The sequence below is a fragment of the Electrona antarctica genome (genome assembly GCF_951216825.1).
Source record: "Electrona antarctica genome assembly, chromosome: 6".
In the NCBI taxonomy this organism is placed as follows: Eukaryota; Metazoa; Chordata; class Actinopteri; order Myctophiformes; family Myctophidae; genus Electrona; species Electrona antarctica.
In genome coordinates, this window is record NC_136811.1 from 1,191,071 (window position 1) to 1,206,065 (window position 14,995).

At 43.6% G+C, this 14,995-nt stretch overlaps 1 protein-coding gene across 2 annotated transcripts in view; it reads left to right on the plus strand.

The window, feature by feature from the left end:
- The window catches only part of gba1 (glucosylceramidase beta 1), a 31,463-nt gene that overhangs the window by 6,985 nt on the left and 9,483 nt on the right, over positions 1-14,995 (plus strand). For both annotated transcript variants that reach the window (XM_079503259.1, XM_079503260.1), the window contains exons 5-8: positions 360-493; positions 3,591-3,763; positions 6,786-6,875; positions 7,173-7,320. In XM_079503259.1, coding sequence (XP_079359385.1) covers positions 360-493; positions 3,591-3,763; positions 6,786-6,875; positions 7,173-7,320 — 545 coding nt within the window. The remainder of the gene's footprint in view (positions 1-359; positions 494-3,590; positions 3,764-6,785; positions 6,876-7,172; positions 7,321-14,995) is intronic.

Sequence of the window (14,995 nt, forward strand, 5' to 3'; positions counted from 1 at the left end):
ATAAACAAAAACATAAGAGTTTCTAAAATTAATTGGACAGCCAACTAAGTGCTGCACGATTCTTCACAATATTAGATTGCATACTAGGTGTCTGAATCTAGAATTCTAGATCTCGATTTTCTTCTTCGATTAATTGTGCGGCACTAGTCTGCAACTAGTTGCAAGTTGCGACCAGTGGCATGTGGACTGGCCTTTTATTAGCTATACAGAGGGCTGCTATAGCAAATTAGAACGCACATTTGGAACACGTTTGGCCCGACAGTCATGAACACTTCATTACGCATAATGTGTCTCCTCATGACTAACAACGTTTGTGTGTGTGTGCGTGTGTGTGTGCATGCGCGTGTGCGTGTTTCCAGGTATAGGCTACAGTGTGGTTCGCGTGCCCATGGCGAGCTGTGACTTCTCCACCCGTCTCTACACCTACGCAGACACACCAGAGGACTACGACCTCCACAACTTCACACTGGCCCCCGAGGACACACACATGAAGGTTGCACACACACACGCACACACACACGCACACACACACACACACACACACACACACACACACACACACACACACACACACACACACACACACACACACACACACACACACACACACACACGGTTCCCAGTTCGAACCCTGTGGGCTCCCCCCAGAGTTACAGTAGTGTCGAAGTGTCCTTGAGCAAGACGCTGAACCCCTAATTGCTCCTGATGTGCAGGTTGGTGCCTTGCATGGTTTCCGCCGCCGTCGGTGTATGAATGTGTGTGTGAATGGGTGAATGTAATGCACAATGCACCATTCAGCATTTACCGTTCAAGGCGCTGAACTCAGGGAAATGAATTGGACACTGTGCTGTTTATCAATTATTAGACTGTTAACTGACTGCTGGTATGTGTTTTTTCCTCAAACTGCTGCAATAACATGGCCTGCGCACACTGTTCGTTTAATTTATTGTGTCGTAATCTCTTCACCAAAAAAATAGACGATCTACATTACAAGCTCACAAACGTGCCGTCCGAGCTATGTTTCACCAAATATTATTCACCCCAGACAGCATAGAGCTACAGTAGAGGGTTCATGTGGTGAATGAATACAATGAACAAAGAGGTTGGAGCGCACACCGGTAGTGGGGAGGTGTCGACTAATCCAGAGGTTCCCAACCACCGGTACGTCCGCGGGACATGTGCCACTGGTACGCGAGGAGGGAATCCCAAAAATCCATTTGAAAACGAGAGGAGAAACACTAGACCTGAGAACTATAGTGGCAGCGGATTTTGCCGTTGCGCGTAGAGCACGAGTCTGCGCGACCCTTAATCACCCATTCGAATGCAAATGCAGCGTTTCAGGCATTCTTTGACACATCTTACTTTCCAAAAGTTTACTCTGTCCGTTCGAATGAAAATACCAAGGACGGACGAGTCAGTGACTGATTTATAAACGGCGTCGAGTCCGTGTTACTTCAGTGTTGCGTAGCATAATAGTGACATCACTGACCGATCCTTGGTATCTATCTTTACCGTTCATGTGTGCTGAGCGAGCAGCAGCAGCAGCAGCAACAACAGCTGCAGCCTATATTATCACGGTCGCTCGCGCTAATGAGACAAAACACTACACGCGGTGACGGTACAGGATTATGATTTCATGTCAAAACATTCAAGTATCAGAAGATGATGTAGGTAAAGTACCCAGGTAAAGTAATGTGTGCGTCACTCTGGACATATGTGGAAAACTTTAGTTAAATAATCAAAGTAATCTTCTTCTTCTGAAAAAGACATAGCCTAAGCCTAACCTTTAAAAAAAAATCATACTTTGCTGATATAACGCCATTTAATCAATGACGTTATGATGTGATATTATAATAATAATAATAATATAGCAGCGGGTAGCCTATTTAAGGTCCAGTCAACTGTCTTCCTTGAGAACGTTACTCCCCCCCCCCCCCCCCCCCCCCCTCTTGCCGGTCCGCGAACATTTTATGAACTGTCAGCCCGGTCCGTGACAATAAAAAGGTTGGGAACCCCTGGACTAATCGACTAATACTAAGACAAAAAATGTTCGTCGACTACCTTTTTTCACTGATGAAAACTAAATGGAAACTAAGCTACGATGACTAAAACTATAAGACTAAATATATTGACAATTTCGTCGACAAATAAAAACTAGACTAAAACTGTTAGGAAGGGACTAGTGGACAAGAGATCCAGTATAAGTCATTTTACAATGAGTTGCATGCTGTGAGCTTGTAGATCGGCTATTTTCAGAAAGTGTGAAATCAGCCATTACGGCGGCATCAAGGCCCGCCAAAACACATCGATTTAGACGATTTAGTCGACTAAAATCTTATAATATTTAGTCGTTTTACACTAAAACATTCCAGGGGACTAAAATATTACTAAAACTAAGTGAAAACTACTCAAGAGACTATGGGCTCCATTTTCGTCACTACTAAACCCCTTATCCCTAAACCTCTTTGCCTTTTTTTACTATTTTGAAAAACATTTTTGATTAGTTCAACTAGCCAATCTACATTGACACGTTGTGATGTTTAGCAAAATAGTAAAAAAAGGCAAAGACGTTTAGGGATAAGGGGTTTAGCGGTGACGAAAATGGAGTCCTATGACTAAAATAGACATTTGCAGCCAAAAGCAACACACCGGTAGTGGGGAGTCTGACCACGGGAGACACACTTGAGCAGAAAGGAGGAGAGGTCGCACAACTCCTATTGAGACATTTAGATTGATGTCAAAGGTCATGTCTCTCTCTCACCTACACACAGGATCTGACACGAATCATGACCCCGAAGGTCAAGATTAGAAGTACAATTAGTAAGCAGAGATGGAGTACTTGTAGAGAGGCTGGGGAATTGGGAATTGGCTATACTAAATTGGGACTTGAAGGGGAGAAAATGTTTTTCTTTTGTCTTGAAGGGGCATGTTTTGCACAATAACAGTCTTTTCATTATGTCTGCCCACGATCTCTGTGATTCATACAGTAGGCTACGTTTGTTTAACTCAGTCACTGATACTAAAATCTGATATTTTATTTTTTCTATGAACCTGTGACTTGACACCCATACTGTTATAAAACGGAAATAAAAAGATTTTGAAAAGAAAGAAGTACAATTAGTAGAGAAACTCTAAATTAGTGATGCACCGAATATTCGGCCGCAGAAAATATTCGGCAGAAAATGGCTAAAAATGCATTTTCGGCCTATTCGGTTTCGGCCCGAATAGGCAGAAAATATATCACAGAATAGTGTATGCAATTAATGTATTCAAAAGAGCTGAATATATGTTTTATGGGCCCATAATAGTGATTATTATTTAAGTTAAGTTTTGCCATAACCATTATTTTGCCATAAATCAGGTAGATTTAAGGTACGGCCATGGTAGGAAAAAAGATATATAATATTAATCATATTCGGATATTCGTTTTTTGGCCAATTGTTTCCTATATTCGGTATTTGGTTTCGGCCAAGAATTTCCCTTTCGGTGCATCCCTATTCTAAATGGTTGATTCTCTGCTCTCTCTCTCTCTCTCTCTCTCTCTCTCTCTCTCTCTCTCTCTCTCTCTCTCTCTCTCTCTCTCTCTACAGATTCCTCTCCTGCAGCGTATCCAGGCTCTGTCTCCTGGCCACGTGTCCCTGCTGGCCAGTGCGTGGAGCGCCCCCGCCTGGCTGAAGACCAACGGTGCGCTGACCGGGAAGGGCTCCCTGAAGGGGCGACCGGGGGGCAAGGAACACAAGACCTGGGCCCACTACTACGTCAGGTCACCCTTTAATCCATTGAGACCTGGAACGCATCCATGTCACGTTAGCGTTTAACCACATTAACCATTAACCCATTTTGGGCGGGAACCCCTTTTGGTGTTTTAAACATTATGTTATAATTTAGCTATTGAAAAATAGCAGATCTACAAGCTCATAGCGCGCCACCGAGTGGCGCGCTATGAACTTGTAGGTCTGCTATTTTTGAAAAATCGTTAAAATGTGCCTCAAATCTTTCCGAAAATTTTCATGATTTAGAAAACATTTTTTTTTTCTTTTTTGACGTCAGGCCTGAATGGGTTAAACCCATTCTGAACGGGAAACCCCCTCTGGTGTTTTAAAGCATTATGTTATGCTTTAGCTAGCTCTAGGGGCGGCAGTGGGTGGCCCAGGGGTAGAGTGGCTGGATGGTAACCGCAAGGTCGCCAGTTCGAACCCGGGCTCCCCCAGAGTCGAAGTGTCCTTGAGCAAGACTCTGAACCCCTAATTGCTCCTGATGTGCTGGTTGGTGCCTTGCATGGTTTCCGCTGCCATCAGTGTATGAATGTGTGTGTGAATGGGTGAATGTAATGCACAATCTCTGTAAAGCGCCTTGGATAAAGGCGCTATATAAATGCACCATTTACCATTTAGCATTTAGCTCTGGTCCATAGCTCTACTGCGTTGCATTTAGAGATACAGTATGTTACTCTCAACTTCCGGAGCTCGCATGAATGCAGACCAGCCTCTCGTCTTTAGCATAAATAAAAAGAACGTTTTTGCTACTCACCAAAACAAAGGCGGGTTGTGTCATTAGAAAGCCTACTTTCCTTAGTGGGAGCACTCTGAGCCCCCCCACCACACGTATAAACGGTACTTTTTGTCACCGGAGGAAAAATATTCTCTATGAGGCAATTCTCTGGGCAATATCGGTAGAAGGCGCAGTGGAAACAAAATCCCTTTTTGGCCAAAAAGTACCGTTTATACGTGTGGTGGGGGGCTCAGAGTGCTCCCACTAAGGAAAATAGGCTTTCTAATGACACCTTTGTTTTGGTGAGTAGCAAAAACGTTCTTTTTTATTTACGCTAAAGACGAGAGGCTGGTCTGCATTCATGCGAGCGGCGGAAGTCGAGAGTAACATAGCTCTAAATGCAACGCATTAGAGCTATGGACCAGAGCTATGCTTTAGCTATTGAAAAATAGCAGATCTACAGATCTATAGTTCGGTGCCGCGCTACGAGCTTGTAGGTCTGCTATTTTTGAAAAATCGTGAAAATGTGGCGCAAATCTTTATATATATTCTTTCACAGCGAACGTTTTTAGCTCAAATCTTTGCTTCTGGGGGGGTCCCTGGAACGACATATTCTCAGATGGGGGGTCGGCGGCCAATTTCATATATTTTTGGGGGTCCTTGTACATGAAAATGTTTGAAAACCACTGACATAGAAACATGAGATTTCTCAGAAAACTGTCATGATTTAGAAGACATTTTGTAGAATCGTCCTCAGGTCTAAATGGGTTAACCTGGGTCCATTACTACGTCAGTTCACCCTTTAATCACTACACACTCAAAGATCTCCACAACAGCAAAATAGCTTTTGTCCTCACTCGCAACAAAGGCTGTCCATTGTACTTGTTTGATTAAATCATGGCTGTCTAGATACTTCCTTAATGTTAACGAAGTCCACACCCACAACACCAGAGGGAGTGCAACGAACCATGTACAACCCAGATTCGGCACAAACAAGGGACTAAATTCTTTTCGCTCCTATGCCACCAAAATGTGGAACACCCTACCAACTGTCATTAAGACATGCGAATCCCTTGACTCCTTCAAAACCGCTCTCAAAGGGCACCTACGGATGGCTGCAATTCGAAACTGGCCCCCGTAAAATCTGAATCCCCCCCCTTTTTTCCCTCACTGTATATATTTCTTTTCCCTTTTTACCTCCTTTATGATGAATTCCTGTTCTGTCTATAGAAGTGTCTATTTGTACGTCTCTAAATGTTTTGATGATTTGAACATGGTGGACCCTATTGGAAACAAGTGTAATGCTTAATTGGGTCGTCCACTCACAGTTAACAGCCTTTGTATTGAGTTTGTGCTTGAAATGTACTGTAATTCTGCAAACTGTTAATAAATTCTTCAATCAATCAATCAATCAAGGCTGAGGGACTGACCAGATCCTTGTGGTGTTTGTGTGTGTGTGTCAGTTACAGTGTGGCTCCCAAAATGTAGGACCATATTTCACTCATCCTTGCATTGGCTCGCAGTCTCGTTTAGAATAGATTTCATTCAAATGTTATTAATTACATGTTAAGGGCCATCTCTGGGTCTGGCCCCGTCTTAGTATATCTCCAACCTACTCGTACTAAAACGTAGTCATCACAAATTCCCAGACTAACAAAACAAAAGGAGATCAGGGCGTTTGCATTCAGAGCTCTGTCCCCCGCTTTAAATCCCTCCTGAAAAACTAAACTTCCTTTATTCCCTGAAATGTTTTAACCCATTGTGTCCTACTGCATTCGCTGGAAGTCACTATAATGTTGCTCTGGAGAGGGAAGTCTGGAGCTCTCTGGTGGAGCCGTTGCCCCCGCGACCCGACTACGGATAAGCAGTTGAAGATGGATGGATGTTTTCTTTTGTCATGTGACGTGTTTTTGATTCACTTTTGCAACTCCGTTTTGAAAGGAGCTGCTATATAAATAAAGCTTTATTATTATTGGATGTTTTCTTTTGTCATGTGACGTGTTTTTGATTCACTTTTGCAACTGTTTTGAAAGGAGATACTATATAAATAAAGCTTTATTATTATTATTATTCTTTATGCTAACACACAGTATTGGAAAAAGTACTCACTTTCTTTACTTAAGTAAAAGTATCATTACTTTTTACTTGAGTAAAAGTACAGAAGTATTGGTGTCAAAATGCACTCAAAGTTCAAAAGTACAATGTGATCAAAACCGGTACCCGGAAAACGGTTCCACATGCATGTGGTTCCGGTTCCGCATGCCAACTCCAGTGTTTCATGTGATCTTTTTCAGGTTTTTAGACGAATACGCCAAACACAACCTGACCTTCTGGGCGCTGACCACAGGAAATGAGCCCTCTGCTGGACGCATGACGAACTACAGGTCAGAACTCCAGAACAGTAAAAGGGCGTAATTGAGTAAAAAGGTCCTATCTTAGCCGATCTACAAGCTCACAGATGCGCGGTTGCAACCTTGTAGATGTGCTATTTTATGAAACTACTGAAAATAAATCATTGCATTTTTCTTTTAATTAATGTTTTTTTGGGAATGTTTTTAGTTTTTTTTTGTAATATTTGTGTGTGTGTGTGTGTGTGTGTGTGTGTGTGTGTGTGTGTGTGTGTGTGTGTGTGTGTGTGTTTGTGTGTGTGTGTGCGCGTGCGTGCATTGCATTGCATGTAGTTTCCAGGCCCTGGGCTTCACCCCAGAGGAGCAGAGGGACTGGGTGTCTCTAGATTTGGGGCCGGCCCTCCACGCCTCCTCTCACCCCCGCACGCACGTCCTGATCCTGGACGACAACCGCCTGCTGCTCCCGCACTGGGCCAAAGTGGTGAGAGTACCACCCACACAACAATGCTCCCGCACTGCTCCTCTGAAACAGGTTGATGACTACAAGTTTTTTGGTTCATATACCGTAAATCCTCAAATACATTCCTTCCTTCAATAAAAAGCCGTCCCCCTATTAATTACCGGGGGTGGCGTTGAATTAAGTATATAAAAACAGCCAGGTTTTTTTGTGTTTTGTTTTTTTCAAGTGCCGTATCTGTTACCTTCGCTGCCCTGGCTGGCTGGCTGTCACTAGTGTCCAAATGCCGGTGGTCGCATTGCTCGCGCTCGTGCACAACGCAACAAACTAACAAACAAACTTTGGGAGAGAACGCCAGCACTTTTCATGGCCACGGACAATAAAACTAACGAGAGCACTCAGCACAGAGCAGCAAATTACATAAAACCAAGCAAGTGAGAGCTGTTTCTGTTTGTGACATGACGTGCTGCGAGCTCGCAGATCTACGCTTCATGCAACGAATGTACCGTACGTTCGTTCTATTAAAGGGTAGACCCGCTACCGTTTGTGGGGCTGCTCAAACTAAAAACATTAAAAATAGAAATAAACAGCGAACAGAGAAAGAGAAAATTAAAGAAGAAAAGGGGGGGGGGGGGTTGTGTTAACAGAAATACATTTGTTTTGTTTATGTTTTTGCACCGTTCAAAATACAGATAACAGTTACCATCCAGTAGCGTAGTGGGGCATATAACAGTTACCATCCAGTAGCGTAGTGGGGCATATAACAGTTACCATCCAGTAGCGTAGTGGGGCATATAACAGTTACCATCCAGTAGCGTAGTGGGGCATATAACAGTTACCATCCAGTAGCGTAGTGGGGCATATAACAGTTACCATCCAGTAGCGTAGTGGGGCATAATACAGATAACAGTTACCATCCAGTAGCGTAGTGGGGCATATAACAGTTACCATCCAGTAGCGTAGTGGGGCATATAACAGTTACCATCCAGTAGCGTAGTGGGGCATATAACAGTTACCATCCAGTAGCGTAGTGGGGCATATAACAGTTACCATCCAGTAGCGTAGTGGGGCATAAATACAGATAACAGTTACCATCCAGTAGCGTAGTGGGGCATATAACAGTTACCATCCAGTAGCGTAGTGGGGCATATAACAGTTACCATCCAGTAGCGTAGTGGGGCATATAACAGTTACCATCCAGTAGCGTTACAGCGTAGTGGGGCATTCTCATTACAGATAACAGTTACCATCAAGTAGCGTAGTGGGGCATAAATACAGATAACAGTTACCATCAAGTAGCGTAGTGGGGCATAAATACAGATAACAGTTACCATCCAGTAGCGTAGTGGGGCATAAATACAGATAACAGTTACCATCCAGTAGCGTAGTGGGGCATAATACAGATAACAGTTACCATCAAGTAGCGTAGTGGGGCATAAATACAGATAACAGTTACCATCAAGTAGCGTAGTGGGGCATAAATACAGATAACAGTTACCATCCAGTAGCGTAGTGGGGCATAATACAGATAACAGTTACCATCCAGTAGCGTAGTGGGGCATAAATACAGATAACAGTTACCATCCAGTAGCGTAGTGGGGCATAATACAGATAACAGTTACCATCCAGTAGCGTAGTGGGGCATATAACAGTTACCATCCAGTAGCGTAGTGGGGCATAAATACAGATAACAGTTACCATCCAGTAGCGTAGTGGGGCATAAATACAGATAACAGTTACCATCCAGTAGCGTAGTGGGGCATAAATACAGATAACAGTTACCATCCAGTAGCGTAGTGGGGCATAATACAGATAACAGTTACCATCCAGTAGCGTAGTGGGGCATTATCATTACAGTTACCATCCAGTAGCGTAGTGGGGCATTCTCATTACAGTTACCATCCAGTAGCGTAGTGGGGCATTCCCATTTACAGTTACCATCCAGTAGCGTAGTGGGGCATAAATACAGATAACAGTTACCATCCAGTAGCGTAGTGGGGCATAATACAGATAACAGTTACCATCCAGTAGCGTAGTGGGGCATAATACAGATAACAGTTACCATCCAGTAGCGTAGTGGGGCATAAATACAGATAACAGTTACCATCCAGTAGCGTAGTGGGGCATAATACAGATAACAGTTACATTCCAGTAGCGTAGTGGGGCATATAACAGTTACCATCCAGTAGCGTAGTGGGGCATAATACAGATAACAGTTACCATCCAGTAGCGTAGTGGGGCATAATACAGATAACAGTTACCATCCAGTAGCGTAGTGGGGCATAAATACAGATAACAGTTACCATCCAGTAGCGTAGTGGGGCATAATACAGATAACAGTTACCATCCAGTAGCGTAGTGGGGCATAATACAGATAACAGTTACCATCCAGTAGCGTAGTGGGGCATAATACAGATAACAGTTACCATCCAGTAGCGTAGTGGGGCATAATACAGATAACAGTTACCATCCAGTAGCGTAGTGGGGCATAAATACAGATAACAGTTACCATCCAGTAGCGTAGTGGGGCAAAAATACAGATAACAGTTACCATCCAGTAGCGTAGTGGGGCATAAATACAGATAACAGTTACCATCCAGTAGCGTAGTGGGGCATAAATACAGATAACAGTTACCATCCAGTAGCGTAGTGGGGCATATAACAGTTACCATCCAGTAGCGTAGTGGGGCATATAACAGTTACCATCCAGTAGCGTAGTGGGGCATATAACAGTTACCATCCAGTAGCGTAGTGGGGCATATAACAGTTACCATCCAGTAGCGTAGTGGGGAATAAATACAGATAACAGTTACCATCCAGTAGCGTAGTGGGGCATATAACAGTTACCATCCAGTAGCGTAGTGGGGCATATAACAGTTACCATCCAGTAGCGTAGTGGGGCATATAACAGTTACCATCCAGTAGCGTTACAGCGTAGTGGGGCATTCTCATTACAGATAACAGTTACCATCAAGTAGCGTAGTGGGGCATAAATACAGATAACAGTTACCATCCAGTAGCGTAGTGGGGCATAAATACAGATAACAGTTACCATCCAGTAGCGTAGTGGGGCATAAATACAGATAACAGTTACCATCAAGTAGCGTAGTGGGGCATAAATACAGATAACAGTTACCATCAAGTAGCGTAGTGGGGCATAAATACAGATAACAGTTACCATCCAGTAGCGTAGTGGGGCATAATACAGATAACAGTTACCATCCAGTAGCGTAGTGGGGCATATAACAGTTACCATCCAGTAGCGTAGTGGGGCATAAATACAGATAACAGTTACCATCCAGTAGCGTAGTGGGGCATATAACAGTTACCATCCAGTAGCGTAGTGGGGCATATAACAGTTACCATCCAGTAGCGTAGTGGGGCATATAACAGTTACCATCCAGTAGCGTTACAGCGTAGTGGGGCATTCTCATTACAGATAACAGTTACCATCAAGTAGCGTAGTGGGGCATAAATACAGATAACAGTTACCATCCAGTAGCGTAGTGGGGCATAAATACAGATAACAGTTACCATCCAGTAGCGTAGTGGGGCATAAATACAGATAACAGTTACCATCCAGTAGCGTAGTGGGGCATAATACAGATAACAGTTACCATCAAGTAGCGTAGTGGGGCATAAATACAGATAACAGTTACCATCAAGTAGCGTAGTGGGGCATAAATACAGATAACAGTTACCATCCAGTAGCGTAGTGGGGCATAATACAGATAACAGTTACCATCCAGTAGCGTAGTGGGGCATAAATACAGATAACAGTTACCATCCAGTAGCGTAGTGGGGCATAATACAGATAACAGTTACCATCCAGTAGCGTAGTGGGGCATATAACAGTTACCATCCAGTAGCGTAGTGGGGCATAAATACAGATAACAGTTACCATCCAGTAGCGTAGTGGGGCATAAATACAGATAACAGTTACCATCCAGTAGCGTAGTGGGGCATAAATACAGATAACAGTTACCATCCAGTAGCGTAGTGGGGCATAATACAGATAACAGTTACCATCCAGTAGCGTAGTGGGGCATTATCATTACAGTTACCATCCAGTAGCGTAGTGGGGCATTCTCATTACAGTTACCATCCAGTAGCGTAGTGGGGCATTCCCATTTACAGTTACCATCCAGTAGCGTAGTGGGGCATAAATACAGATAACAGTTACCATCCAGTAGCGTAGTGGGGCATAATACAGATAACAGTTACCATCCAGTAGCGTAGTGGGGCATAATACAGATAACAGTTACCATCCAGTAGCGTAGTGGGGCATAAATACAGATAACAGTTACCATCCAGTAGCGTAGTGGGGCATAATACAGATAACAGTTACCATCCAGTAGCGTAGTGGGGCATATAACAGTTACCATCCAGTAGCGTAGTGGGGCATAATACAGATAACAGTTACCATCCAGTAGCGTAGTGGGGCATAATACAGATAACAGTTACCATCCAGTAGCGTAGTGGGGCATAAATACAGATAACAGTTACCATCCAGTAGCGTAGTGGGGCATAATACAGATAACAGTTACCATCCAGTAGCGTAGTGGGGCATAATACAGATAACAGTTACCATCCAGTAGCGTAGTGGGGCATAATACAGATAACAGTTACCATCCAGTAGCGTAGTGGGGCATAATACAGATAACAGTTACCATCCAGTAGCGTAGTGGGGCATAAATACAGATAACAGTTACCATCCAGTAGCGTAGTGGGGCAAAAATACAGATAACAGTTACCATCCAGTAGCGTAGTGGGGCATAAATACAGATAACAGTTACCATCCAGTAGCGTAGTGGGGCATAAATACAGATAACAGTTACCATCCAGTAGCGTAGTGGGGCATATAACAGTTACCATCCAGTAGCGTAGTGGGGCATATAACAGTTACCATCCAGTAGCGTAGTGGGGCATATAACAGTTACCATCCAGTAGCGTAGTGGGGCATATAACAGTTACCATCCAGTAGCGTAGTGGGGCATATAACAGTTACCATCCAGTAGCGTAGTGGGGCATATAACAGTTACCATCCAGTAGCGTTACAGCGTAGTGGGGCATTCTCATTACAGATAACAGTTACCATCAAGTAGCGTAGTGGGGCATAAATACAGATAACAGTTACCATCCAGTAGCGTAGTGGGGCATAATACAGATAACAGTTACCATCCAGTAGCGTAGTGGGGCATAAATACAGATAACAGTTACCATCCAGTAGCGTAGTGGGGCATAAATACAGATAACAGTTACCATCAAGTAGCGTAGTGGGGCATAAATACAGATAACAGTTACCATCAAGTAGCGTAGTGGGGCATAAATACAGATAACAGTTACCATCCAGTAGCGTAGTGGGGCATAATACAGATAACAGTTACCATCCAGTAGCGTAGTGGGGCATATAACAGTTACCATCCAGTAGCGTAGTGGGGCATAAATACAGATAACAGTTACCATCCAGTAGCGTAGTGGGGCATATAACAGTTACCATCCAGTAGCGTAGTGGGGCATATAACAGTTACCATCCAGTAGCGTAGTGGGGCATATAACAGTTACCATCCAGTAGCGTTACAGCGTAGTGGGGCATTCTCATTACAGATAACAGTTACCATCAAGTAGCGTAGTGGGGCATAAATACAGATAACAGTTACCATCCAGTAGCGTAGTGGGGCATAAATACAGATAACAGTTACCATCCAGTAGCGTAGTGGGGCATAAATACAGATAACAGTTACCATCCAGTAGCGTAGTGGGGCATAAATACAGATAACAGTTACCATCCAGTAGCGTAGTGGGGCATAATACAGATAACAGTTACCATCAAGTAGCGTAGTGGGGCATAAATACAGATAACAGTTACCATCAAGTAGCGTAGTGGGGCATAAATACAGATAACAGTTACCATCCAGTAGCGTAGTGGGGCATAATACAGATAACAGTTACCATCCAGTAGCGTAGTGGGGCATAAATACAGATAACAGTTACCATCCAGTAGCGTAGTGGGGCATAATACAGATAACAGTTACCATCCAGTAGCGTAGTGGGGCATAATACAGATAACAGTTACCATCAAGTAGCGTAGTGGGGCATAAATACAGATAACAGTTACCATCAAGTAGCGTAGTGGGGCATAAATACAGATAACAGTTACCATCCAGTAGCGTATTGGGGCATAATACAGATAACAGTTACCATCCAGTAGCGTAGTGGGGCATAAATACAGATAACAGTTACCATCCAGTAGCGTAGTGGGGCATAATACAGATAACAGTTACCATCCAGTAGCGTAGTGGGGCATTATCATTACAGTTACCATCCAGTAGCGTAGTGGGGCATTCTCATTACAGTTACCATCCAGTAGCGTAGTGGGGCATTCCCATTTACAGTTACCATCCAGTAGCGTAGTGGGGCATAAATACAGATAACAGTTACCATCCAGTAGCGTAGTGGGGCATAATACAGATAACAGTTACCATCCAGTAGCGTAGTGGGGCATAATACAGATAACAGTTACCATCCAGTAGCGTAGTAGGGCATAATACAGATAACAGTTACCATCCAGTAGCGTAGTGGGGCATAAATACAGATAACAGTTACCATCCAGTAGCGTAGTGGGGCATAATACAGATAACAGTTACCATCCAGTAGCGTAGTGGGGCATATAACAGTTACCATCCAGTAGCGTAGTGGGGCATAATACAGATAACAGTTACCATCCAGTAGCGTAGTGGGGCATAATACAGATAACAGTTACCATCCAGTAGCGTAGTGGGGCATAAATACAGATAACAGTTACCATCCAGTAGCGTAGTGGGGCATAATACAGATAACAGTTACCATCCAGTAGCGTAGTGGGGCATAATACAGATAACAGTTACCATCCAGTAGCGTAGTGGGGCATAATACAGATAACAGTTACCATCCAGTAGCGTAGTGGGGCATAATACAGATAACAGTTACCATCCAGTAGCGTAGTGGGGCATAATACAGATAACAGTTACCATCCAGTAGCGTAGTGGGGCATAAATACAGATAACAGTTACCATCCAGTAGCGTAGTGGGGCATTCTCATTACAGATAACAGTTACCATCCAGTAGCGTAGTGGGGCATTCTCATTCGTTCTCTTCCAAAAGGACTTTCAAACTAGGAAGGGTATGGCCTGGTCAGCCTGCAATGACATGCATAAGATCTGGTCATCCCAGCTTAGTAAGATGTTAAAAGTAAAAATATTTAGGACGACCGTCGAGCCGATTCTAGGCTACTCTATGGACACTTTCGAAGAAATTGGGGTAAACGGCTGGATGCCAATTACACCCGCCTTCTAATGAGAGCGCAAAATCTGTCTTGGAAGAGCCACCCATCGACTAATCTAATATACGGCAACCTTCCCCGTGTTTCTTCACTAGTCCGATCCAGGAGAACACAGTTTGCCGGCCACTGCTACAGAGCTGACAATGAGATATGTCCCCTTCTACTCTGGAATCCTGCCTCAAAGCAGACCAGAGGTCTCTTTTTTTTTTGTATCAACTAGTCAACTAGTACTAGTACCAACCAAGGTTGACTAGTAGATTTACTAGCAGACTAGTTGAATAGTCGACTAGTTGCTTAATCCATTCTGGGCGGGAACCCCTTTTGGTGTTTTAAGCATTATGTTATGCTTTAGTTATTGAAACATAGCAGATCTACAAG